We start from the raw sequence: 25,985 nt of genomic DNA on the forward strand, positions 1-25,985 counted from the left end.
GAACGCGGGGAAGCCAGCTTGGCTGGGAACTTTGTTTCTCGTAGGCACCACCCCTTGCCCTGGCCTCGGATAATTGGCCCAATACATCTTGGCATCTGAATTTACATACAGCGCAGGGAGTGATGGATGGCTCTGGTAACCCGGGCTGTCTCCCAGCCGCGGCTCAGTTATCCATCTCGGCGGGCTGCAGAGCCATCCGTCTTGTCTTGTCTCCTCACTCATGGCAGACCGGCAGGTGCCCTCCGTCCTGGGTCATCCCCCAGCCCCCTCCCAGAGCTAGCCCTCTGAGGCCCCTCTGAAAGCGACACTCCCAACCTACCCCACAGCAGATAGAACAAGTCCCTTTGCTCTGAACATCCCCTGAAGCCCTCCTCAGTGTTTGCCAGCAACTCTGATAGCAAAATCCTGAAGACCTCCGTGGGCCCAAGATGCAGAATGGGACATTTGCTCCCACAAAGTTGTCCCTCCATCCCCCTGCCACAAGGGGCTTCTCATACTTATTCCACTAATAGTCACTCCACAAATGTTTATTGAATGCCCACTGTGCACCAGGCATTGAACTAGAACCCCTAGGTAGCTGTGAACAAGAGCTGTATCACCCAGTCATGCACACAGCCCCCACCCTTGAGGGACTGCATGCCATTGGTGGTTGTCAACACTCTGAAGACCCTAGACATCAAGCCAAGCACTTGACCTGCTTACAATCTGGTTCTCAAGGGGTCCTGACAATAACCCTATGGGCACGAATTCTTATCCCCATTTTATAGACACAGAAACGGAGGCTGAGTCACCTGTCCAAGGTCACAATGCTAGCGAGGCATCAAAGCCAGCATTTGAACCCAAGTCAGGGGTCTCTGAACCGTGTCACTGTTTCCCAGACAGACTGAGCTCTTTAGGGGTCTCTGGCCTTGACACATAGCATTCGCTCATTCATTCAACCAATAAACATTTCTAGAATGCCTGCTGTGTATCAGGAACTGTTCTAGGCACTGAAGATATCTTGTTCTCACGGAGCTTTCATTTTAGTAAAGAAGTAAAATACACAGTGCATTTGGTAGTCATATGTGTTAAGGAGAAGAAAACTCAAGACAAGAACAGGAAGACCAGGCCAAGTGTGTAGTTGGTGCACGCCTGTAATCCAAGCAGTTTGGGAGGCCGAGGCAGAAGGATTGCTTGAGCCCAGCAGTTTGAGGCCAGCCTGAGCAACATAACAAGGCCCTGTCTTTACAAAAAATAAATTAGCTGGGTGTGGTGGTTTGCACCCGTGGCCCCAGCTACTTGGGAGGCTGAGAAGGGAGCATCGCTTGGGCATGGGAGGTTGAAGTTGCAATGAACCAGGATTGTGCTGCTGCACGCCAGGCTGGACTACAAAGCAAAACCCTATCTCAGAAAAAAAAAAAGTAAGGGCTTTTGCAGCATTCCCATTTTCTGTGCCTGGGTTGCTTGGCTTCTTTATCTGACAAATTCTTCATCCTTCCAGACCAGGTCAGATGCTCCTATCTTGGCAACTCTTTTTTTCCAATCACAGTAAGTCACCTTGCTCTCTGTGTTCCTGTCATACTGTTTTTGTACTTCTCATAGTGTATGTTGGCACATAGCATTAGAATGGCTCTCTCTGTCTACCACACTGTACTGTGAACTCCTCAAGGACAGGGACTGCATTGGTTGGTTTCTATATACCAGTACCTAGCACTGTGCCTGACACAGAATTGGACCAGTGATTGGTTGGAATGGATGATTGAATGGAGTTAGATAACAGATGGATGACTGCTTGAGTGATTGGGTACATGGATTCTGGACAAGATCAGTTGGATGAATAGATGAATGGATGATCCTTTTCTAGATGATGAACTGTTGGATAAATGGATGGTTGGGTGAGTGGGTAGATGTATGATTAGATGAATGGATAAAGGGATGGTTGGTTGGATGGGTAGATGTATGACTGGATGAAAATGGATGGTTGGGTAGATAGATGTATGATTGGATGAATGCATAAATGGATGGTGGTTTGGTAGTTGGATGGATATTGCATAAAGGGCTTCCAGCCTGGTTAGCACTTCAGTGGCTACTGGCAGCCCCTGCCCAAGTTGGGACCACACTATGATTTAATTAGAAGAGGTAGATTAAAGCTCTGCCTCTTCTTTGCCTGATCAGTTTCCATACCCACCCAAAGGCAATACAAAAGACATGTTAGGGTTTCACTCTTCTCCAAGCCTGCACTAAAGATAATGTTTCTGCATGATGGCCTTTGTCACCTTTCGCCAAAATTACTTACACCCAAGCTTGTCTGTTTTGGTTTCTGAGCTCTTGGAGGATTCAGGCTATATCTGGCTTATCATTGCCATCCCCTTTATCAAATGCCTAGCACATCAGAGACCATGAATGCGTTGATGGATGAGTGGATGGGTAGATGAGTGGGTGGATAGATGGGGTCCAACGTCTTCGGTTGCATCTCCCTATAGTAAGGTGAAAGCAGAGCTCCTGTTTGGATTTGGGGGATCAGTGACTGTATTGGAAGTCATAATCACTGCTCATCTTGGCTTCTGAAGCCTGGCCTGGAATCTTGACCATCACTTCACATACATATCCTTACAAGAGATAATGTACATAAAGTGCTTAGTGCACTCAATAAATATTAGTATATAGGTAATAATAGACACTCAAGAAATGTTGACTATGAGCTATTGTTTCCTATAAGGAACTTCTGTGTAAAGTTTCATTTGAAGAAAAAGTTCTAGGGCTTAAAAAATCTGGTGGCAAATATCAGAAAGAGTTAACAGGGGCTCAGAGCAGACACCTAACTTGAGGGGTGTCTGGGAAGCCTTTATGGAAGAGGAGACATTTAAGCTGAGACACAAAGAGATGAGTAAGATCAACCACAAAGACAGAATGAGCTCATCCGAGCTGAGGGAAAGGAGACTGTGGAACCATGGAGTCAGAAGATTCTGGTGCATTTGGGTTTCTGCACGGAATTTGGTCTGGCTGGGAAGGAAACAAGGAGAGGGGGAAGTGGGAGGGACCCAGGGACACCCAGGAGTGAGGAGATTGTCCTAGGCCAGGTTTTAAGCCAGGAGGGACATACTGATAAAGAGATTGTTTCTCTTCATGGGATCTCTTTAAAGCCTAGTAACAGCTGAGGTGCTCAATTCCTTAAACCCAGCTCGCAACACTCACTTTTTAGGAGGTTTCTTCTCGGAGTTGGCCCTAGGGGGATATGTCTGAGTGTGAGGTGTCCTTGGAGCTGAGAAGAATATGGGCACAGGTAGGCAGGATCTCAGGTTGTATCTTAACATGTGTTCCCCTCATAGGAATGCAAATTCTAGCCCAGGGCTTTTTATATAGCTGACACTTTGGGATCAGGCGTGAAATTTCTTTAAAAACTAAGTGTTCTTGTAAGATTCCCAATCCTCCTGGTTGGGGAAACCCGGACAAATTGAGAATGCTAGGGAAGCATTCTCCTTCCCTAGCCAAGACCCACCCTCCCCTCTGAGAAAATCCAACCTCTTAACCATGTGTGATGTGGTTGGGTAACCAAAACTATCTGTGCCTCCGTTTTCTCATCTTTAAATGGGAGACTCAGATATGATTCATGTTTACTGAAGTGTGGGACACATCCCACTGATGGGACATGAAATTGTAAGCATTCAGTAGAGCCAGGGTTAGGAGGGATTGACTTGGGTTCTGAAGAACAGTTCTCCCTTATCTCTTCTACCCTTCTTCATTCCAACAAGCAGAAAGTCTCTGTAGGGGACTGCATTACCTTTAACACCTCTCCAGCACTTGCTAACCTTTTATAACAAACACAGGCAGCAATGATTTGTTTTTGGTTATACTTCTGTTTTAATGGCTACCATCTGATTATGGTACACAATTCTCTAGTGACAAGAAAGTGTCCTTTTCAAATGCACTTATTTAGGTTTTTAAAAAGGGAAGGAGTCATTAGGTAAAAGTCAGGAATAGAAAAAATGTGTCTATGATGTCAAGGTCCAAATCATGGTTACTTTTAAGGGGTACTGACAAGGAGAGAGTACTAGGGAGTTTTCAGAGGCCCTAGGAACGTGAATGCTCTACATCTTGAACTGGGTAGTGGTTACTCAGGTGTAAACCATTCACTAAGCTTTCGCTTGAGCCCAGGAGTTCGAGACCAACCTGGGCAACATGGCGAGACCCCCATCTCTACAAAAAAAATAAAAACTAGCCAGGCATGGTAGCACATGCCTGTAGTCCCAGCTACCCAGGATGCTGTGGGAGGGTCACCTGAGCCTGGGAGGTCAAGGCTGCGGTGAGCTGTGATCATGCCACTGCAGTCCAGCCTGGGAGACAAAGCAAGACCCTATCTAAAAAAAAAAAAAAAAAAAAATTTAATTCACTGAGCTTAACATTGAACTATGGAACTTAAAGTGATCCATATCTCAAAAAGAGAACCATAGGAGTCCCTTTGAAGAAAAATATTAAATAATCATATTTTAGATGCTATATCAATATGGCAAAATTCACACAGAGGGACATGAGTGGTCAAAGCTTGGACAGCAGTGACCTGAGCAACCTTGAGGATTCCTTCTAGCTCATATGTTCTGAGTGCCTTGGAGGACTAAGTCCCAAGACTGTTCAGCACACCAGTGGCAAACCCTCTCAGAGACAGGGGCTCTCGCTGGGCAGTGGGCACTTCCAGGGGGTGCTGCAGATCCCATCAGAAGAGCCCCTTCCTCCAAGCCCCCGGCTGCTTCTGCAGCGCCCGGTACGGGGTGCAGCTCAGCCCCGGCCTCCTTTCTCTCTGCATATTGGCCCGAGCCTCAGCTGCATCTATCATCTGCTTCAGGCTCATTAAAATTATTTCTTTTTAGTTGCAAATGGGCTGTTTATGATGATCATTATTTGAATGGTCTGCGCCGGGCTCCGGGCTGTCTGTCTGCTGCTGATGGCCGGTTAATCAGATGAGTCTCCTCCCTGCCTGGGCCTGGCCCAAAGTCTGGGGCTGTGTTAATCATGGCTCCCCCAGGGCTGGGGGGGTTGGTGGGGCCAGCAGGGGCTGGGTAGGAGATCCTGACTTCTGTTGGATTACCAAAGCTGTGTGTGTGGTGGTTCAGACATGCTTTCTAAAACGCAGCTTTAGACCAGTGCTGGTTTATGTTTGTGATAGAATTTTTTTCCATTCCTTCAAAATAGATATAATGCCATGAGCTTTTTAATTTTAGCTGCGTGTATTATGAAAGACCCGTGCCGATGCTGTCATTGGCCCTCTTGCTTTGCTGATATTCAAATATCCTTTCTTTTAGGGTGGGAGGGAGTGGTTTTTAATGTCTTTGCTTGATACAGTAACATTTGGCAATACTCTACCAGTCTTCCTTTCTTTTTAAAGCAGAAATTTTACTGAGCTGTGAAATCCAGAATTCTTGAAATCATTGATCTGGTGAGGTGTTTTCTTAGCTCTCAGTTTATCTAAGCATAAGATTAATATCAGCCAAGGCCAGGCATGGTGGCTCACACCTGTAATCCCAACACTTTGGGAGGCCACAGCAGGTGGATTGCTTGAGCCCAGTTTGAGACCAGCCTGGCAACATGGTGAAACCCTGTCTCTACCCCAAAAACATGCAAAAATTAGCTGGGCATGGTGGCACATGCCTATAGTCACAGCTACTAGGGAGGCTGAGGTGGAAAGGTCATTTGAGCCTGGGAGGTCAAGGCTGCAATGAGCTGTGATTGCACTACTGCACTCCAGTCTAGGTGACAAGAGTGAGACCCTGTCTCAAAAAAAAAAAAGACAACGTTTATTGAACACTTGAAGCTTTACACATCCATATCATTTAAAACAAGTGCCCTGAACACCCCCCAGCTGATGGAGAAGCGGAGCAGAAGCCCACTGAAGAGAAGGGCATTAAAAATTTGCCTTTATAATCCACCAAGGAGATAATCCACACCTCGGTTATTAGAATTGACTGTAATATATTTCCAAGCCCCTGCTTGAATCACCATACAGACACATTAATGTGTTTGTTCCATGAGATGATGTATGTTAGGAACTTAGGCATAGTGCCTGGTACATGTAAGCTTTCCATAAATGGTAGTTATGACTATTTACTATTATTATTATTGGTGTTAGTATGTTTACCAGTGAACTGTGGCAAGAATTCAGGGTTGAAGGACAAGCATAGATTTAGGCAAAATTGAGAAGAACGTGGATGTCAGTGACTTCGTCTGCTCGAGGAAAGATACCAAGGGCTGGGCTTGTGGTGGGGTCAGAGTGAGGGTCCTGGTGATGTCCCCCTGCCTTCCCTGGCTTGGTTCTTTCTGCAGTATGGACACAGCAGACATCCTGTCTGTCAGATTTGCACCCACCAGCAGCCTGAGAGGTGCAGGTGGAGGGAGTCAGGCATAATTGTCTGTGATAACACATCAGGTGGTTAGACTTATCCTGCTCTGCGATTTCCTTTCAGAACCTGGGCTGGATGTTTTTAATGAGGAGTCAAAGTCCACCCCCACCAGGTACATTGGTTGCTGTGTTATGGGAAGGTACCAGTGTCCCTGCAATAAGAACATAGTGTCAGACACGGCCAGGTGCGGTGGCTCATGCCGGTAATCCCAGCACTTTGGGAGGCCGAGGTGCGTGGATCACGAGGTCAGGAGATCGAGACCATCCTAGCTAACATGGTGAAACCCCATCTCTACTAAAAATACAAAAAATTAGCTGGGCATGGTGGCAGGTGCTTGTAGTCCCAGCTACTCGGGAGGCTGAGGCAGGAGAATGGCGTGAACCTGGGAGGTGGAGCTTGCAGTGAGCCTAAATCTCGCCACTGCACTCCAGCCTGGGCAACAGAGTGAGACTCCGTCTCGGAAAAAAAAAAAAAGAACATAGTGTCAGACACACAATAATCCAAGATGGAGAGCTGTAAACCCATGTTCCAGTTCTGTTTGTCCTGCAGCAATGTAAAAATCACATCTTTGTCTTCAAGAGAGAAGAGAAAAACTAAAAAGAGCTGAGAGTACACTGCTGCAACTCAAATTGACCATGGCACTCTAGTTTTTTTCTGTCCTGCCAAGTGAGATTCTGTCTACATGGCCGTGCCAACCAGTTGGGTTTTGTCTACCTTTGTATATTGCTACAAACACTGATCTCTCCTGTCACTGGATATTTTGGTTGTGATCAGTTGTAGTTTCTTTATTAGAAACTGTGATTAGTTTTAAGTGATGATAAACCAGAATTCCCCCTTTTTGCTCATAACACCTTGTTCCTCACCTGGCTTAATCCTGGTATAAACCGGGCTTTTAAACTGGAAGCCCCCATGTACCTTCAAGTGGGAGTACCCTGTGCTTTGGCAAGAATTGCTTTCAGCACCTTGGAGAGCACCTGTTTCCGCTCCTCCCGCCCCCAACATAGAGACAGGGTCTCTGTGTCACCCAGGCTGGAGTGCAGTGGCACCATCGCAGCTCACTACAGCCTTGACCTCCTGAGCTCAAGCAGTCCTCCCATCTCAGCTTCCCAAGTAGCTGGGACTGTAGGTGCAGTGCCACCACGACAAGCTTGTTGTTCTATTTTTTTGTAGAGAGGAGGCCACTATGTTGCCCAGGCTGGTCTCGAACTCTTGGCCTCCCAAAGTGCTGAGATGACAGGCATGAGCCACCGCACCTGGCCCTCACCTCTATTTCAAAGCTACTTTGGTGCCTCCACCTTCTCCCTTCTAGTCTCATAATTTTCTAAAGAAGTTAGACATTTCTCCAGAAATAGAAGTTCCTTGTTGGATTTCTACAAAGAAATCCATAGGCCAGGGACACTCTTCCCAGCTTGGGGTGCCAGGTTTATGGTGCTCTGGTGAGCTGCTATTGAGCAGATTTAGTGACTCTGAGACATGATATAAGACAATTACCATGCATTTCGTCTCTTAGAGGGAAAAGGATTTGCAGTGGGTTAATAGTACTTTTATTTCATTATCTAATGGCAAAAGTGTTTCATTGTGTGTGCAAGATGAATGTGTATTAGTGATGACAAATGGGGTCTTTCAACACGGTGCTGGGCCTCATCATACATATGTTAGATTAAAGAGTTCACCCTAGAAATACACTCCCGCATCTGCGTGTGTGTTTTTAATAAATCTGATTGCAGAAATTTATTGCATCACCGGATTTAGGAAATTATGGGGCTTGATTGCTGCAAATATAATCGGGTGATATATACAGAAATGCTCCTCGAGTTATGGTCCAGAAAAAAAGCCCATCTCGGGATGGTGCAAGGAAGCAGCCGACCACATAAACAGAGCATTTCTTGAATTATGCAAATGAAATCCATGACAACTCATGGTGAATTGTACTCCCCTTGTGAAACTGCCACCATTAAAGTGAAGAAAGCTTCAAGAGGGGTGATCAAATATACATGCACGACCAGCAGACATTGTCTGTGATGTGTGTGAACCGGAGCATCCCCCCTTCCATCCCTCTCTCTCTTTCCCTCTCTGGTACATCCTATAAAAACCTGGTCTGATACCTTCCTTGCATATAAGCCAACAAAGCGCCTTCCAATCCATTTCTTCTGAATCCAGGAGTCTTCAATGAAATATTTCTCAGACTTGAAGTGAACCTTAAATGATTTACTGCGAGATACATAAAAGGTCAGCTTACTTCTTATTGGCACCTTCATTTTTCCAAAATCTACTGAAATTAAAAAGCCATCTATATCTTAAAAGGCGTATTTATGAACCTTTAAGTGTAAGTAAGTCATAGTTGGAGCCGTTCCCACCTCTGATATATGAAAGCTGTCGACAGCACTTTCTTCCACTATAATATGCCCATACAATATGCCGCACTTTACTATTTTGACATGGTTTGGAGATGTTTTCTACAGTTACTGACAAGCTTATGCCATCACTCCTTTGGAAATTTAAGAGGTGGGGCAGGGGGTGGGGGAAGAGATGAAAAAAGAAAAAAAACCAACTCCACCCAACTTTATAGAGGATTATTGATCTGGCCTGACTTCCAATGAGCAAAAAAAGCTGTCCTGGATTTTTTTTCAGTTGCATCCCAGTTTTGTAAATTATTTATTTGTGCCAGGAGTCAATATCCTGTCTTTTCTCAGCTTTGTAAGTTAAGAAAACTTGTTCAGAATGCTGTTTTGTACAATGGTTAAAAAGGAATAAAGAAAAAAAATCTTTTTCTTTTCTCTCTCTCCTTTTTTTTTTTTTTTTTTTTTTTTTTTTTTATTGTTCCAGAAGGAGCTTAATTCCGTCGCTTCTGAGCTGTCTGCACGGCAGGAGGAGAGTGAACATTCTCATAAACATTTAATTGAACTCCGCCGGGAATTTAAGAAAAATGTACCTGAGGTATGGTATATTTGCTGTTATAGAATTAACTCAGTAGGAATGCAGATTTCTCTCCATTCAAACTATATTTTGAAAACTGTAGATGTAAGTGACTAACAAGAAAAGAAGCTAATTAGCCACAAAGAAAAATGACAGCCCCCAACCTTTCGGGGTTTCTTGGCCTAGCAGTGCTTAGCAGTGCCGACTGAAGCGGGGGCGGGGCGTTTCTCCATCAACGTCATTGTTTTTCGAGGGTGCTGTGAAACGTCCATTTTCCCCCCACATTCATATCCAAGTCAAATGCCTGGCCTTGCTGGCAAAGACAGTGTGCCTTAGAGTTCTTGATTTTATTTTGCTTTCCCGTTGGCGTCTGGAAGAAGGCAGCCGTCGACTCTCTAACACCCTCTCCGGGCCTGCTGGCGCTCATCATCTCTGAAACTCGGCCTCTCACCCCCTGTACGTGCACCTTATTCTTCCCCTTCACCGCCTCCCTTGCAGTCCCAGCAACCAGCTATGCCTTTTCTAGCAGCCATTGCAGGGAGCTTGGTAGGGGACAGAGAATGACTAGCCCCCAGCAATGTAAGAGTCCCCCAAGGAACGGACTAGAACAGACAAGTTTCTATTCTTTACCAGCCCTGGATGTGTGAATTCTTTTCCCTCCTCTCACAGGCCCCCCTATTGCTTCTCAAATTACAAAACAAATGATGAGAATAAATACAAATAGGGAAAATAAAGCCCTCTGACTCTATATGAAAAGGATGTGACACATCAGGGCTGTGACAGGGAACAGACATCAGGGATCTCTGCGGCCGGATCTCCCCAAAGCCAACTGTGTTTCCTTCTGGTCAGCAGAAGGTTAACATCTGTCCTTACCTGCTCAGGTGTGCTGCAGGAAGGTGGGGCAGAGTTTGGCGTTCAGATGGGAGACTTGGATTCCACCAGTTACACTCTGCCAGTCTGATACCGGGATTGGTGGGGGATCCTGTTGCCATCTCGCTGTTCAGGGAGGGGAACATGGGAAGACAGGGAAGAGGCAAACCCAGCTAGGGATCAGGCCATATGAGCACAGAGGGGAGAAGCCTCAGGTCCACCTCAGCCTCTTAGCTGCAAAATCCTTCTCACACAAGTCATAAATGTCTTTGGTTCTTCAAGGCAAGAGAACGGACTAGGATCTAGCTAGAATTTGTCCATGGAGCAAGTCTGGAAGGAAGAGAGTGTCTATGTGGAGAAGGGGCATGAATCTCAGGTCTAAAAGCCTCTCCCATGTTGTGGCTTCAGAAAAGTCAAGCCAGGCCTTTGGTTTGACTCCAAGAGCCAAGAAGGCACCAGTGATGCTGAGAACCCTTCCTTCGCCTTTTAGAACAGAGCTCAGCTTGGTCTAGAAACTAGTTTTTCTCCCCAGAATGAGGTTACCTTTGACTCTCTTTTGACTCCAGGAAGCAGAGCTGAATCCGCCCCACATCTTCACAGCTGCACATGCCCTCTCTCTAGTCAGCTTAGACCCTCTGTCTCATCCTCCTTCTCCTAGCCCAACTGACTTTCTTCTGAGGCCATGTGGGAGCCCCCAGGTGATGAGGGAAATCCAGGCCATGTTTTAAGCCTCTGAGTTCAGCTTATATAATTTTAATACTGCATAATTATGCAATTATGTAATTAGGAGGAATAAGTTTCCATTCCTATTATAGTTGTGCCTCTGAAAATTCTCCTTTTTGGAGCCAGTCTCTCCTGATGGAGAAAGTCACGCCGAGGCTTTATTTAAGAGCTCCTCTGGCTGGTGCCCAGCTCACCTCCTGCTCGCGCCTGTGCTGGGCGTCCCCCAGCCGTGAAGCAGACGAGGCGGCGTGCTTCTAGAAATGGGCGGTATTAGCACGAAGTCCCACCAAGCCTGTCCCTCGCAGAGTGCTCAGATACTTGAGTGTGGGCCTGTGAAAAGGTCCAGTTTGGGGAGTCCAGTGACCTGGGTTCAAATTCTAGCTGCACCATTCACTTGCTGTGTGACCTTGAGCAGGCCAGCCCCTCTTGGGGCCTCAGTTTCCCCTTCTGTAAACTCAAGGAACTGGAGAGCTGGGTTTTCTGAGAGGTCGCATCCAGAACTAATGTTTCCTGAACATGGACCAGAGGTCTCCCGCCATCACATTTTTATTTAGTCTGTAAAGTCTTTTGAACTTTATGGTGAGTTGCCAATATTTAGCATCTCAGATGATTTCACCTAAAAATTGGATTTCCGGTGTCTTTTGAGAATATTTGGTAGCTTGTGCAACCCAGAGGTTCCGTGCTCATGCTACCGTCATCAGCTAGAGCAGAGCACGTCACTCCATTGGTGGGGCTTGCATTGTCCCAGCCTCCCTTGTAGTTGCTTCCTGCCTGGCCTGGTGGGCATTTGAGTTCACCACCTGTGACCCAGACTCTCAGAAGTTTCCTTCTCCATGGCTCAGCCTTGCACCCATGGCCCCTTATGGGCAAGTCTACTAGGCCTGTGTCTCCTCTGAAGGTCCCCGACATACATCAGTCTATCAATCAGTGGCTCAGGAAAGCCCCAGGGATCCAGAATCAGGGGTGGAAGCAACACATTATTATTTGCATAATGAAGGGGTTTATTCTTTACCTGCCCATAAGTCTTCTTCAGCCCATCTCTTCCTTTCCTGTGCTGTCTGGGGCACCCCCTCCCCACACTGTCTAGTCCCTCAGTGCCTCCCATGGGGATTACTGGTAGCTGTGGCTGATTGTGATGGGGGAGTCACACCAGCAGATCTCACAGGAAACTGGAGGATTAGGTTTGGAGTCTCAGGACACGTGGTTCTTAAGGCTTCCCTCTTACGTGCCAGGGAGAAGAATACGTAGGAGTTTGCCAGGCTAGCCCAAGTTGCTGGGATCCTCAGGTCATTCATGAAAGCCGGGAAATTAGGGTCTGGAAATAGGAGGCTCAAGGTGACTGGGACAAACTTATCCTCTGAAGACAGCCCACTTCCATAGAGTTCCTCAAACATCTGCACAGCTCAAATGGGGTAGAGACCCAGCCTAGACTGCAGAAACTGCACATTCCGGTGAGGAAGGAGAGCCAAGTACACAAGTGGCATTGCTAAAATGCAAAAGGCAGTCTTCACTGGAGAGGTGGCTACAGGGTAGGGTCACGGAAACCTGAAAGAGGCTGCCCCGGGCAACACCTTGAAGGGCAGAAGGTTTTTAAGGAAGGACTTCCATGTAGTGCTAAGCATGGAGAATTCAGGTTACCTCTCCAGCCCCCACCCCACCCCAAAGTGTGACCTGGGATGGACTACCTGTCTCACAAGACATTTTGCATAAAAGACCCTTCTGTGATCAAACCCATTTGAGAAATGCCACTTCCTTTGTCTTCTGGAAATTCCCTGCATGCATTATGAAAGACTCCAGAAAGTCCTGCAGGAAAGAAACCCCTTGGACTTGACATTTCCCAGTCTGGTGTGGCTTGGTACCCCTATTTGTGTGTGTCCCTTGTGAAATCCAATGGAGTTCAGGCCCCACGGGACATGCTTGGGAAATGCTGAGCCAGGGACAGCAGCGAGCTACAAGCAGGGGCCATGGGGGCGTCCCACCTGGCACTGTAGTGAACTCTTTGCTGATCTCTTTTTCAGGAAATCAGAGAGATGGTGGCTCCTGTATTAAAAAGCTTCCAAGCCGAGGTAAGACCCAGGGCCCACAACATGTCAGAAAAGTGCCCCCCATGCCTCCCCCTCCTGTCCCACCTAGAGTTGCCCAAGGGGGCCAGCAGCCTCCAGAAGCTTTGGAGAAGCTTCCCTGTCCCCATTGCAAACTCTGTGCCCTTCCCTCTGGTGTCCCATCCCAATGGTGTAGTGATAAGAATTGGTTCTCTGTTCAGTTTGACAGAATTCAAGTCTGATTCCAAGAAATCTCCCTCTCCCTAGACTTTGCCCAACCTTACACTGGCTCTGCTACATGTAAGATCTGTGACCTTGGGGCATACACAGTGGCTCACACCTGTAATCCCATGCTTTGGGAGGCTGAAGTGGGAGGATCACTTGAGGCCAGAAGTTCAAGACCAGCCTAGGCAGCATAACAAGAACCCTATCTCTACAAAAAAATTAAAAATTAGCTAGTCATGGTGGCACGTGCCTGTAGTCCCAGCTACTCTGGAGGCTGAGGTGGGAGGACTGCTTAAACCCGTCACATTGAGGCTGCAGTGAGCCATGATCCTACCACTGCACACCAACGTGGGTGACAGAGTGAGACCCCGTCTCTAAAACAATAAAAAATAAAATTTAAGAAAAATCTATGACCTTGAACAAACCTACCTCACCTTCCAGGCTTGGTTTCCTATCTTTAAAATCAGATATTGGTACGAGATGACCTTTGCCCTCTCTTGGCATTCTGCTCTCCTTTGATTCTCTGAGGCAGCCTTGCAGATAAGTCCACACCATTACCAGCCCAACCAGAAATTCTTTGCACCAGCCCACTGTTTGAGTATAAAAGTGACATTGTCCGCATTCTTTCCTGCCAACCCGCTGAGCCCTAGTTCCTTTGCTGTCCTCAGTAAATAATTTATCTTGCTTTATGGAAGCCCTGTGATCAGGGTGAACTGCCCCCATTTCTCCTCTTTGCTTGCCTTCGTAACCAAGAGTCTGATAATGTCCATTTGGCTGGCTGGCACAGGAGGCAGGCCAAGAAAAGACTGGAATCATGCGGGTCCAGGGATTTCTAAAGTGTTCCATCTTGAGGGGGCTCTTCTCAGGCTTTCCTGGACTCAGGCAGGACCCCAGAAGGATTGGCCACACTCGGAGCTCACCAGAGGGGATGCATTTTAAGTCTGTCATCCACCAAGCGCCACATTACTTTAAATATGTCTCTTTGGAACCACATAAGCACATAAGGCAATATTAAAGTAAACAATAACTGGATTTACACAAATGTCGCTGATTTCCATATTTTTCATCCTTTCATTTTATTACCGAGTTGACTGATGTGCTTATTTATTTAGAGGGCCATCCGGTATTGATTCATTTGGTTGCGAGGTGCCTGGGCTGGGAAGAAAACAACCAGAAAGACCAATAATGTTAGGAATGGGGGTTTTCATGACTTTGTGTTACAAAAAAAAAATAGAGGTTCCCATCTACCAACTCCTAGTCCCAGGAGAGCCGCTCAGCACACAAGCTACCTATAGCAACTGATCCCTCTGCCCAATCTAAAGACAGGCATTGAGCTGTTTGTAGAGAGCATCACTTTCTCAACTGTTTCCTTGCTTGAGTTGGTGTGAACAGAGCTTCCGTTGGCCTCTTAGAACCTCAGTTTTCCCTATCTGTTAAATGGGAGTATAAAGACACTGGCAAGTCTTTTCATGTTGTTTTAAGGATTAACTGAGATCTAATGCAGGGAAAGGGTTTAATATAATGTCTGACACACGAAGAGCTGTTAGCAGGTGAAGAGCACAGATGCTGGAGTCAGCCTGGGTTGGCATCCCACCTCTCCCACTTACTAGCTGTGTGATTTGAGGTGAGCTACTTAACCTTTCTGTGCCTCCATTTCCTCATCTGTAAAATGAGATACTAATTATACATATTTCAGGCCAGGCAGTGGCTCACCCCTGTAATCCCAGCACTTTGGGAGGCCGAGGAGGGTAGATCACTTCAGATCAGGAGTTTGAGACCAGCCTGGCCAACATAGTGGAACCCCAACTCTACTAAAAATACAAAAATTAGCCAGGTGTGGTGGTGGGCACCTGTAATTCCAATTACCCGGGAGTCTGAGACAGGAGAATCGCTTGAACCCAGAAGGCGGAGGTTGCAGTGAGCCGAGATCGCACCACTGCATTCCAGCCTGGGCAACAGAGCAAGACTCTGTCTCAAAAGAAAAAATGTGTATATATACATATTTCACAGGGTGAGATTGAGGAAGAACAAAGTTAGCACGGATGAAGTGCTTAAAATACTGCCTTGCATATGAGAAGTCTTGGATATTTTATTATTCCTATAAGCAGTGACCTCCAATACAGGTTTACTGGGTCTCTAGTGTGCCTGAGCAGCCATCTGCCACTTTCCTAACTAGGTGTTGAAGGCTTTTTATCTCAAAGAAGGGTTCCAGGGTTTGTTTGTTTTTTTCCTATAGGAGGTGGGTATGACTTATGTTAGCTTTTCAATAGGAGAAACGTTAGGTTTGGGTGATGTTTGGGAGAAGACCTGACTGCAGCATGGTAGAAAATACATGCAGATCTGACTCAGGCCTGGTCAAAACCTCAGCTCTGCTCCTAAACCAGCTGTGTGGCCTTGGGGAAGTTCCTTAACCTCTCTGGACTTCAGCTTTCCTCCTCAGCCAAATGAGGCTAACAATAAGGATTTAGAAGCCAGGTGCGGTCACTCATGCCTGTAATCCCAGCACTTTGGGAGGCTAAGGTGGGAGGATCACCTGGGGCCAGGAGTTTGAGACCAGCGTGGGCAACATAATGAGACCCCATCTCTACAAAAAAAATTTTAAATCAGCTGGGCATGGTGGCTCGTGCCTGTAGTCCCAGCTACTCAGGAGGCTGAGGTGGGAGGATCACTTGAGGCCAGGAGTTCAAGGCTGTAGTGAGCTATGATTATACCACTTCTTTCTAGTATGGGCAACAGAGCGAGACCTGGTCTCTTAAAAAAGGAAAAAGGATTCAAAAACTTTAGCAGCATGGAGACAGTCCCAGGGTCTGGCACACGGTTGGTGCTCAGTAAATACTGGGACAGAGAAAGTCTTAGGCCAAAAGGAAAGACAAAGCAGAATTCTCATTTTCAAAACCCATGTGACACATTGAATAGATGCTGCTTTAATAGCTGGAGACCTTAAAGAACTTTGTTAATTTTCTTAAGAGGGCTTTCCATCGTCCCTTTAATGTACCAAGAAGACTACATTTGTCTGGAATTTTATTCCTGAAACCGCTGCTTTTCTCATGATCTATTGACTAAGCCATCGTGGCCTCTGTGTCCTCCTTGCGCCTCAGGGGAGAGACGCCGCCAAAGGAAGGTGTTAATAAAAAGCATCTCCTTCGTCCAGAAAGAGCTGCACATGCACAGGCCGTTTATAATCCAAATTTGATTTTCATTTTAATTTTTTTAATGAGGCCTCATCCTTTATGCCGCTCTCCTCTCGCAATCCACTGGGCTCTGGGCTGGCGCTGCGATTCCCAAGTGGGTATTAATCACCTCCTGGAAATATTCTCTGGGGCAAACACCGTCCCAAGTCACATAAACTAGCCCATAAAATGCCAGGGCTGAGTATCACACCCATCATTCCTTCTTCCCGATGCAGGCCTTTCCTTGAACTATACCATGTTCAGTTTCATGGTATATACCATGAAATATACCATGTTGAAAAAAGATACCATGTTATTCCTGAATTTTGCTTCACCAGCCCTGGCGTGTTCAGAATCTGGGCATACTTCTTATCTTTTTATATTATTTATGTGTGGATCTATCTTTTCTTTCTTTCTGTGTATGTGTGTGTGTGTTTGTGTGCGCGCGTGCACCCGCTTGTGCCGGTGGGAGGGGGCGGAGAGGAAGTGAATTTGCCCTGCTGTGAATCAAGGAAGCTTCTCTGTCTGCCTTGATTGCTTAAAGGACAGTTTTGATTTCTCCTGTTCAGGGAAACAAAGACAGCCGGAGAAGGTGGCTTAATGGAGACAGCTTGAAATGGCCAAAGTTTGAATATCCTTGCGTACAGAGAAAAGAGCAAGACGAAAGCCTCGCTAATTATAAAAGTTGCTTTATGAAAGATAATTCAAAGCAATAATTTAGCAAACATAATCAAGTCGCACAGATGGGGTTGTTGATGGATGGATTGCAACATGCAATTAGCAGTTCTCGCAGTTACATATCATTAACCCTCCGAGCACAAAAATTATTTTCTCATTATTAGTTGAAAAGGTAAAATTAAGCTGACTAGACAGTAAAGGAACAAACTACAATTAATTACCTTCATTTATTACAGTCATTATTTTAAACTTATTTTTACTTGGAGGGAGACATGAAAACATCTAAATTAAAAGTTTTGTTATGCTAACTCAGAGGTGAAACTTTTCTGAAGCGCGTGTGCACCGGCCCAGCTTGAGATTTTCTTTTTCTCTGCCACCTTTTTCTGCCATCATAAAGGGAATGTGACCTGTATGGTGGAAAACCTTTTGGGTTGGATTGGAACAGAGACATTCACTTGGGCCTGATTGAAACGCAGTAGTTGGGGCCGGGCGCGGTGGCTCAAGCCTGTAATCCCAGCACTTTGGGAGGCCGAAACAGGTGGATCACGAGGTCAGGAGATCGAGACCATCCTGGCTAATATGGTGAAACCCCGTCTCTACTAAAAAGTACAAACAACTAGCTGGGCGAGGTGGCGGGCGCCTTTAGTCCCAGCTACTCGGGAGGCTGAGGCAGGAGAATGGCGTGAACCCGGGAGGCGGAGCTTGCAGTGAGCCGAGATCCGGCCACTGCACTCCAGCCTGGGCCACAGAGCGAGACTCCGTCTCAAAAAAAAAAAAAAAAAAAGAAACACAGTAGTTTGGGGACCAAGTGGGCCGACCTGGCCTCTGACGCCCAGGGGAGGTTAGACACCCAAGGTCTGAACCCCACCCTAACACTGACAAGCTTATGTGACCTTGGTGAGTGACTTTATGTCTCTGAGCCACTGTTTCCTCATCTATAAATAGGGTCAGCTTATACAATTGCATGAGATTCGTGACATTCTGTGTGTCAAGTGGCCAGTGAGTCACTTGTTGCCAACATGGTGGGCGTGCATGGTTGCGTGGGACTGAGAATGTTCTCCCTCTAACAACTCAGGGTCTGGGGAAATTCGTGTGGCATGATCATCTTCTAGGTGCTTAGAGAGAGGGTCAAAGATGCATTAGATCATCAGCTGAGTCCATGTAATCGTTTATTCACCACAACAAGCATTTATTGAGTAGCTGCTGCATACTAGGCAGGGTTCTAGATGCTAGCCCAGTGATGGTCACAACTCAGTGGTCACCTCGACCCCTCTTGGTATGAGGGAGAGCAAGCATTTTTGCAGTACCCAGAAGAAGGACTTCCCAAAGAAGACAAGGCTACCCTTCTGTTGGCACCATGCAGGTCCGCTCAACAGATCCTTGTGGAGAACCTTCTGTGTCCCGGGCTCTGTGTGAGGACTGTTGCAGATCCAAAGATGGTGAGACACCATCCCTGCCCTCAAGGATGTCCCTAGGATTCCACATGGAATCCTTTAAAGAAAGAAAAAGAAAAAATGTCTATAGGAACCGAGTCCCTGTGATTCTGAAATAATATCCAGGAGCCCAAGGGAGGCCGTCGGTTCCATCCCAGAGGTTCTACTTGTTTGCTGCACTTCATATTGACACCCTGCCCCCATGACAGCAATGGCAGTGTCTCCATCCCATGCACATCTGCCATGTGTCCCTGCATTCCCCGCCAAGAGATGGAGTCTGTGTCTCCAATACTTTGAATCTGCTCCTGTGCCTACTTTGACCAGTAGAACATGGCGGAGGTGACACTGTGCCATGATCCAGTGTAGCCTTTAGCCTTCCTGCTGGCTCTCCCCACCACACCTCTCCAAACCCATCCTTTATGTGAGAAGTGTGACTACCTGGAGACCACCCTGTGTGAGAAGCCCAGCCTGCATGGAGAGGGTCTGAGGGATAAGACAGTACGTGGAGGAGAGGCCAGTCTGCTGAGGCACCAGACTGGAGTCAGGGGCCATGGTGGACGTCCAACCCAGTTGAGCCATCGGATGACTGCAGCCTCAACTGCCATCTGACTGTGAGCACCTGGTTCATTCACACCTCAGGGTGTCAGTGCTTGCCATACCCTCTGCCTGAAATGCTCTTCCCTGCACCATCTCTTTGCTGGATGAGCTCCTTTCAAATATCAGGTCCTGGGGAGCAGGGAACCCTCCCTGACCACCCCAGCCCTCCATCAACCCTGGAGCCCCTCGCATTCACTGGTGCTTAGCATCATCTGTTTTTATGCATCTGCCTAAAGCTAGTGGCTCGAGACTACTGTAAGGACTTTGACTGCAACTCTGAATAAGGTGGGAGTCATGGGAGGCTTTAGAGCAGAGGAGTGTCCAGCTCTTACTCAGGTTTTAACAGGATCCCTCTGGCCACTAATCTGATAATATGGGGGCCCTGGTCTCTCAGAGATGACCGAGAGGAGAGATCATTCCTCCATCCTTCCTGCCCCAGGCCCAGATGCTTTCTAAGACACTGAGGTTTTTCTGCTTTTCCCACCAAGACAATCGTGGGTGGGGAAGGATAGTCCTAACCTAGGAGAAGACCTTTCTGGTGGGTCAGCACCTGTGCTCGCAGCCAGGCTTCCTGAGAGGGGAGGGGAGGGTTTCCTCACAGCTGAGATCACCCGAGATGTGCACGTCCCTCCCTACTCTGGCCCCGAGCCCCACCCAGCCCCATGTGCTGCATCCTTCTTTGGTTTCTGTGCCCCGCTTCTGTTCCGCGTCTGCCTGCAAACTCTTGCTCTTCCGTTTGAGCTGAAATTTAATTACAGGGCTTTTTTTTTTTTTTTTTTTTCTTTTTTTTTTTTGCCTTTTAACATTATTTGCTCTTCCAGCTGTCTTTGATGGCATAATTCTCTCACTCCCTAAACTACCCTTTACCCTGGTGCTCCTGGCACTGGTATGACTATCCCTTTGTAAACAGGGCCCCCTTAGAACCACAACAGATATTAGACGTGTGCAGTTCTGACAGTAGGGGAGGCCACAGGGAGCAGTGGCCTTGCTGGCTGGTGAGGCCACCCTGGGGGATGAGCGGTAGGGGCAACTGTGGCTTTTGGGGCCAAATTGGCTCAGGCTTTCATTTTAGCTTGTCTGCTTCCTGGCTGTGTGACCTCGGGCAAGGCACATAACTTCTGTGGCTTTCACTTTCCTCTGCTTTTACTGTTTTTTGTTTGTTTGTTTTTTGTTTTGTTTTGTTTTTTGTTTTTGTTTTTTTGAGACAGACTTGCTCTGTCTCCCAGGCTGGAGTGCATTGGTGCAATCACATCTCACTGCAACCTCCGCCTCCCGGGCTCAAGCGATCCTCCCACCTCAGACTCCCAAGTAGCTGGGACTATAGACGTACACCACCACACCCAGCTAATTTTTGTATTTTTTGTAGAGATAGGGTTTCACCATGTTGCCTGGGCTGGTCCTCTGTTTTTAAACGGTGGTGATAGTACCCATTTCATAGGAGTGATGGGAGTGCTCGATGAGTTGATACTTGAAAAGCCCCAAGAACAAAGCCCACCACATGGTGAATGCTTCGTGAGCATGAGCTGGCATTCCCAGCAGGTGCACTGAGACTGAGTATATCACGTTTATCCCTCCCATGAGCCCCATGATGAAGTTTCTGCTCCTACCCATTGCTCAGGTGAGATGACTGAGGCTCAGCTGCAGCCCATGGTAGTGAGTGGGAACTCGGGCAGGGACACCGGCTGGCAAGGTTTATCCATCACTTAGGGGGATGCCTCTTGTGTCACCTCCTCTCAGCAACGCAGCCAGGGAGGCAGAGCTGGTATCATCCCCTTTTATAGATGTAAAACCAGGGCTCAGAGAGGTAAAGTGGCTTGCCTGAGCTTACACAGCGATTCATCAGCTGAACAGAGAGCAGAAGATGCCAACCTCAGCTTAGAGGGCCAAACGGGCCCCTTGAGGGATCTGGGGGTGCAGAAGGAGCTGAGGCTGGTGATTCTAGATTTAGGGCCCAGCTGGAGATCTGCAGGTGGTTAGGGCCAGAAAGGAGCTCATCACTCAGCCAGGCCAGTCCTTTTAGATGTTTCTTTGCTGAACTGTTCTTTCAGGCAGGATCTGCCAGGAAAGCCTACCGCATACAAAGAGCTGTGATTCAAGCCCAAGTCTGCATATCCAGCCCAGAACTTGGTGCATAATAAGTGCTCAATAAACAAGAGTGTTGCTTGCAGCTCACATCAGATATAATGAGGAGAAGACCTCCCATTCTCTCTACTACCCCCGACACGCACATGTGCACACACATGACCCGCCCTCTTTCCTCTGCCGGAGTGCAGTGGCGCAATCTTGGCTCACTGCAACCTCTGCCTCCTGGGTTCAAGCAATTCTTGTGCCTCAACCTCCCAAGTAGCTGGGACTGCAGGAGTGCACCACCACACCCAGCTAATTTTTGTATTTTTTGAAGAGACGTGGTTTCACCATGTTGGCCAGGCTGGTCTCGAGCTCCTAGCCTCAAGCGATCCTCCTGCCTCTGCCTCCCAAAGTGCTGGGATTACAGGCGTGAGCCACCGCGCCCGGCCTCCCCATCCTCCTTCCTCTTTGATAACATAGTTGCTTTGATGGTGCATCGTCCTTGGCTGCCCATAACCAAGTCTTGCCCCTCTGGAAGTCTGCCCTGCCCGGCTTGGGGTAAAACTTAACGATAAACTGAATGAACGTCCTTCCGAATTTAATATTAAGAACCCACCAAAGCATTATTGAACCTGTCACGCCATATTACAACCAAATTAAGAACCAGCAGCAATCCTCTTTCATTCGGTATTATATGCCTTATAAAGTAAATTATTAATGCTTTTTTCCCCCCAGTTAAGCAGTTATTTGCAGTTGTTCCGGGTATTTCTCATTAGAAATAACATCATCTAAAGAACGATATTGATTGATTTTTTTAATCTTGGAGTCATGGACGTGAACCACATATTTATATGACATTCCCTTTAACTAGAATTCTCGCGCTTTATTTTTATATTATTGATCTTTTTGACACGAATTGCTTTTTGGCCTTGTGCGAATGTTGTAAGCTTTCCGCCTGCAGAGGAATGGGCTGGCGTCTGGGCCAGGCTGGGAAGAGTGATCACTCCAGCCGCGTGGCAGTAACATTCCCGCACATTTAACAACAATTAGTCTGTGCCGACGCCATGGTAGGCTTTCGTGTATGAAAATTTACAAGCCTTTTAATGGACTGCATTATGGAAGGCCGTGCGGGGCCAGTCGGTGGGGAGATAAGGCCGCTGGGCGTGCATCCATCTCATGGCTCAGTCGGCCCAGTGACTCTCAGTGGTCACGTCTGCCTCCTGGGAGGTGGGAGATGCAAGATGGAAGCTACTGCCACAGCCCCACCGACACCAGCGTGGGTCATGTGGCCACTCGTGCAGTCCTGCGTTTATCTGGTCAGTAGATGTTTGTTGAGCACCTGCTAGGTGCCAGGTGTGGCGCTAGATGCAGGGGCTAAGGTGGTAAACATTACTATTTACTCATGCATTCTGGAAGAATTTGAGTACCCACTGGGTGTCAGGAGCAGCACTTAATTCCGGGGGTGAAAGGGTGAGTGCAGATTCCTCGTTCATCTGGAGCCTGTGGCAGTGGAGAAGTGACTTAAGCTTAGAGTCGCCTGGAGCCGGGTTCAAATTTGCAGTGCTGCCGATTGCCAGGTTCTTCAGTGAACCTCAGTTTCCTTGTCTGTAAAATGGGGACCTACCGCTTAGGAAGGCTGGGTGGATTCGGTGCAGATCAAGAGCTTGTTGCAGAGTAGAGAGGATCATGGTGATTCAGTGTTGCTGCCAGCTGAGCTCTGGACACTCTTTCTGTTCTCTCCAAAACCTAAGGTTCCAGACGTACATCCCGCCTTCCCACTGGGCTTCAATCCTCGTAGCTCCTAGGGTTGGGGCAGCCTGGTGTCCCCCTCCTGCTCACTCTGGCTTTCTCCTGCATTTTCTTGTTGGAAAACCAGCCAGGGCAGCCAGCTGGGGGCAGGCCGTGATGGAGTCTTCCTAGAGGGCACACCGCCAGGGATGCCCTCACCCCTCCAACGAGCCCCCCCAGAGCACACCCCTGCCTCCCTCCTGAGACCTTCATTTCACAGCATGTATTTGGCACCTATTGTCTACAAGGGTGAGTGCCAGGCTTCAGGGATGTGGCAACGGGTGGCCCCAGATACCTTTCCTGTCCTCACAGCATACACGACCTCATGGGAGAGACAGATGGACCCACACACCCCCAGACAGCGCCAGTGACAATCACGTTATGGTTGAGTTTCACAAGGTCAGGATATGGGGATGGGAGAGAGGAACCAGCCCACCCATTTCCTCGTTGAGAAATGCTTTCTGGAGCCCCACTATACGCAGACCCTGTGCAGTGCCCTGGGGATAGGCAGGGAACAAGATGTATGCCCCTGTCTCTAAGCTAAAAGTACAGTGAGGGACATGCATACTTACGTCATGCATAGGAGTTACCTAAAAGGTAGTATAGCACAGTGGTTAAGAGTGTGGCTCTGGAATCAGACTGCCTGGGTTCAAATCCCAGCTTTGCTACTTATTACAGTCATCCCTCCGAATACATGGGGGATTGGTTCCAAGACCTGCCCCACACCCAAAACCATGCAAGTCCCCCTGCATATAGGAAAACCTGGCTCTGCATATGTGCAGGTTTCACATCCAGTGAAAACTATGGTGTGTGTGTGTGTGTATTTTTTTTGAGACAGTCCCACTCTGTCTCCCAGATTGGAGTGCACTGTTGCAATCTCAGCTCACTGCAACCTCCACCTCCCATATTCAAGTGATTCTCCTGCCTCAGCCTCCTGAGTAGCTGGGATTACAGGCCTGTGCCACCACGCCTGGCTAATTTTGTATTTTTAGTAGAGACGGGGCTTCACTGTGTTGACCAGGCTGGTCTCGAACTCCTGACCTCAGGTGATCCACTTGCCTTGGCCTCCCAAAGTGCTAGGATTACAGGCATGAGCCACTGTGCCAGGCTTTAAAAACTATGTTTTTTATTGCATTTGGCTGAAAAAAAAAAAAAAATCTGTGTGTCAACAGACCTGTGCAGTTCAAACTTATGTTGTTCAAGGGTCAACCGTAATCTGTGACTGGGGCACTTTTCTTTTTCTCTGTGCCTTGATGTCTTCATCTGTAAAATGGAACTCATTGTCGTCCGTAAAATGGGATTTGCAAGCCACTGCAGGGTGACCCCAGTAAACCACCATAGACAATCTTTGTACCAAGTGAGAACAGAGGTACAAATGGTACTTCACCTTATAGGTGAAGGTGAAGATCAGATGAGGTAATAGATGTAAAGGCGTAGAACAGTGCCTGGTGCAGAGAAAGCTTAGATCAGTGTCAGAGGCTGCGATTACCATGATTATTACAATTAAGATGATTATGACTCTGAAATAATCCCCCGGTGTATTGACTAATTGTGGAGGTGCTGACTGCTGCCTCCACAAAGGCAAAGTGCAGTTGCACCCAGAAAGGGCCCCCGCTCTTGGCCTAGCTCAGAGGCAGAGGGCTGGACTGTGTGACCCCCTAGGTTCATTGTCAGAATGGGTCCCCTGAAGCAACACCTCCAAATTTAGATACAGAAGGAACCTTTCTAGATGTAGGTGTCCTCTCTGAGGTGGGCCCTGCGAGAGACCTTCAGATATCCGATATCACAATCAAACCTCCCAGATGCCCTGAACAGCAGGAATGAGGCCCAGAGAGGGTGAGAAACCCACCTTAGGTCACACAGCCAGGAGAAGGATAGGCCCGGGTGAGGTCACTTTCTCTCTAGCCTGTCTCCTGTTCCATAAAATGGGTTCTTATAACATCTACCTTGTTTATCCTGGGGTGATGGGTGAAGAACCAATGTGATCACCCAGTTGAAAGAAATTTGCCTAGCTGGGTATGGTGCCTCACACCTGTAAGCCCAGCACTTTGGGAGGCCAAGGTGGAAGGATTGTTTGAGCTCAGGAGGTTGAGACCAGGCTTGGTCTCTACAAAAAAAATTTTTTTGGCCAAACACAGTGGCTCACGCTTATAATCCTAACACTTTGGGAGGCCAAGGCAGGCCAACTGCTTGGGCTCAGGAGTTCGAGACCAGCTTGGGTAACATAGTGAAACCCCATCTCTCCAAAAAAATTAGCCAAGCGTGATGGTGCACGCCTGTACTCCCAGCTACTAGGGGGCCTGAAGTGGGAGGAATGCATGAGGCCAGGAGGTCGAGGCTGCAGTGAACTGAGATCGTGCCACTGCGCTCCAGCCTGGATGACAAAGTGAGACCCTGTCTCAAAAATAAATAAATAAATAGATAGATAGATAAAATCATTTCCAGCTACTCCAAAGGCTGAGACGGGAGGATTGCTTGAGCCCAAGTCGAGGCTGCAACAGTGAGCAATTATCATGCCACTGGACTCCAGCCTGGGTGACAGAGCAAGACCCTATCTCAAAAGAGAGACAGAGAGGGAGGGAAGGAAGGAAGCAGGAGAGGAAGGGAGGAGAGGAATGGGGAGGGGAGGACGGGGAGGGGAGGAATGGGGAGGGGAGGAGTGGGGAGAGGGAAGAAGGGGAAGGAAAAAGAGATTTGCCAGCCAAAGTAGGACTCACAGGTGAGTTCCAGAGCTGAGTGTGAGGCTGCCTGTGTGCTGCCTACAGCAGTGTCTTTCTCTAGAATCTTTCACTACTCAGTGTGGTCACCAGGCCAGCAGCATCCACATCGCCTGAAAGTACCTTAGAAGTGCAGTCTCCATCCCCTACCTCCATGTCCCAGACCTCTAAAACCAAGATCTGCAGTTTAACAAGGTCTGCTGGTGCTTATGGGGCACATGAAAGTTTGAGACACTCGACCTCAGAGCCCACTGACTTCCAACCCTGGCTGCCCAGTGGAATCCCCTGCAAGTTTTAAAAAATACCAAGACCTGGGTCCCAGCTCACAGTGGCGGGTGTTCTTGGTCTGGCATGAGGCTTGAGCGTCAGGATTGTAAAAGCTTCTGGT

At 47.7% G+C, this 25,985-nt stretch overlaps 1 protein-coding gene across 13 annotated transcripts in view; it reads left to right on the forward strand.

The window, feature by feature from the left end:
- CUX2 (cut like homeobox 2) overlaps positions 1-25,985 on the forward strand; it is a 322,157-nt gene that overhangs the window by 172,954 nt on the left and 123,218 nt on the right. For all 13 annotated transcript variants that reach the window (XM_028829880.2, XM_077955002.1, XM_077954995.1 and 10 more), the window contains exons 2-3: positions 9,198-9,308; positions 12,899-12,946. In XM_028829880.2, coding sequence (XP_028685713.2) covers positions 9,198-9,308; positions 12,899-12,946 — 159 coding nt within the window. The remainder of the gene's footprint in view (positions 1-9,197; positions 9,309-12,898; positions 12,947-25,985) is intronic.

This window comes from Macaca mulatta, chromosome 11 (assembly GCF_049350105.2).
Source record: "Macaca mulatta isolate MMU2019108-1 chromosome 11, T2T-MMU8v2.0, whole genome shotgun sequence".
In the NCBI taxonomy this organism is placed as follows: domain Eukaryota; kingdom Metazoa; phylum Chordata; class Mammalia; order Primates; family Cercopithecidae; genus Macaca; species Macaca mulatta.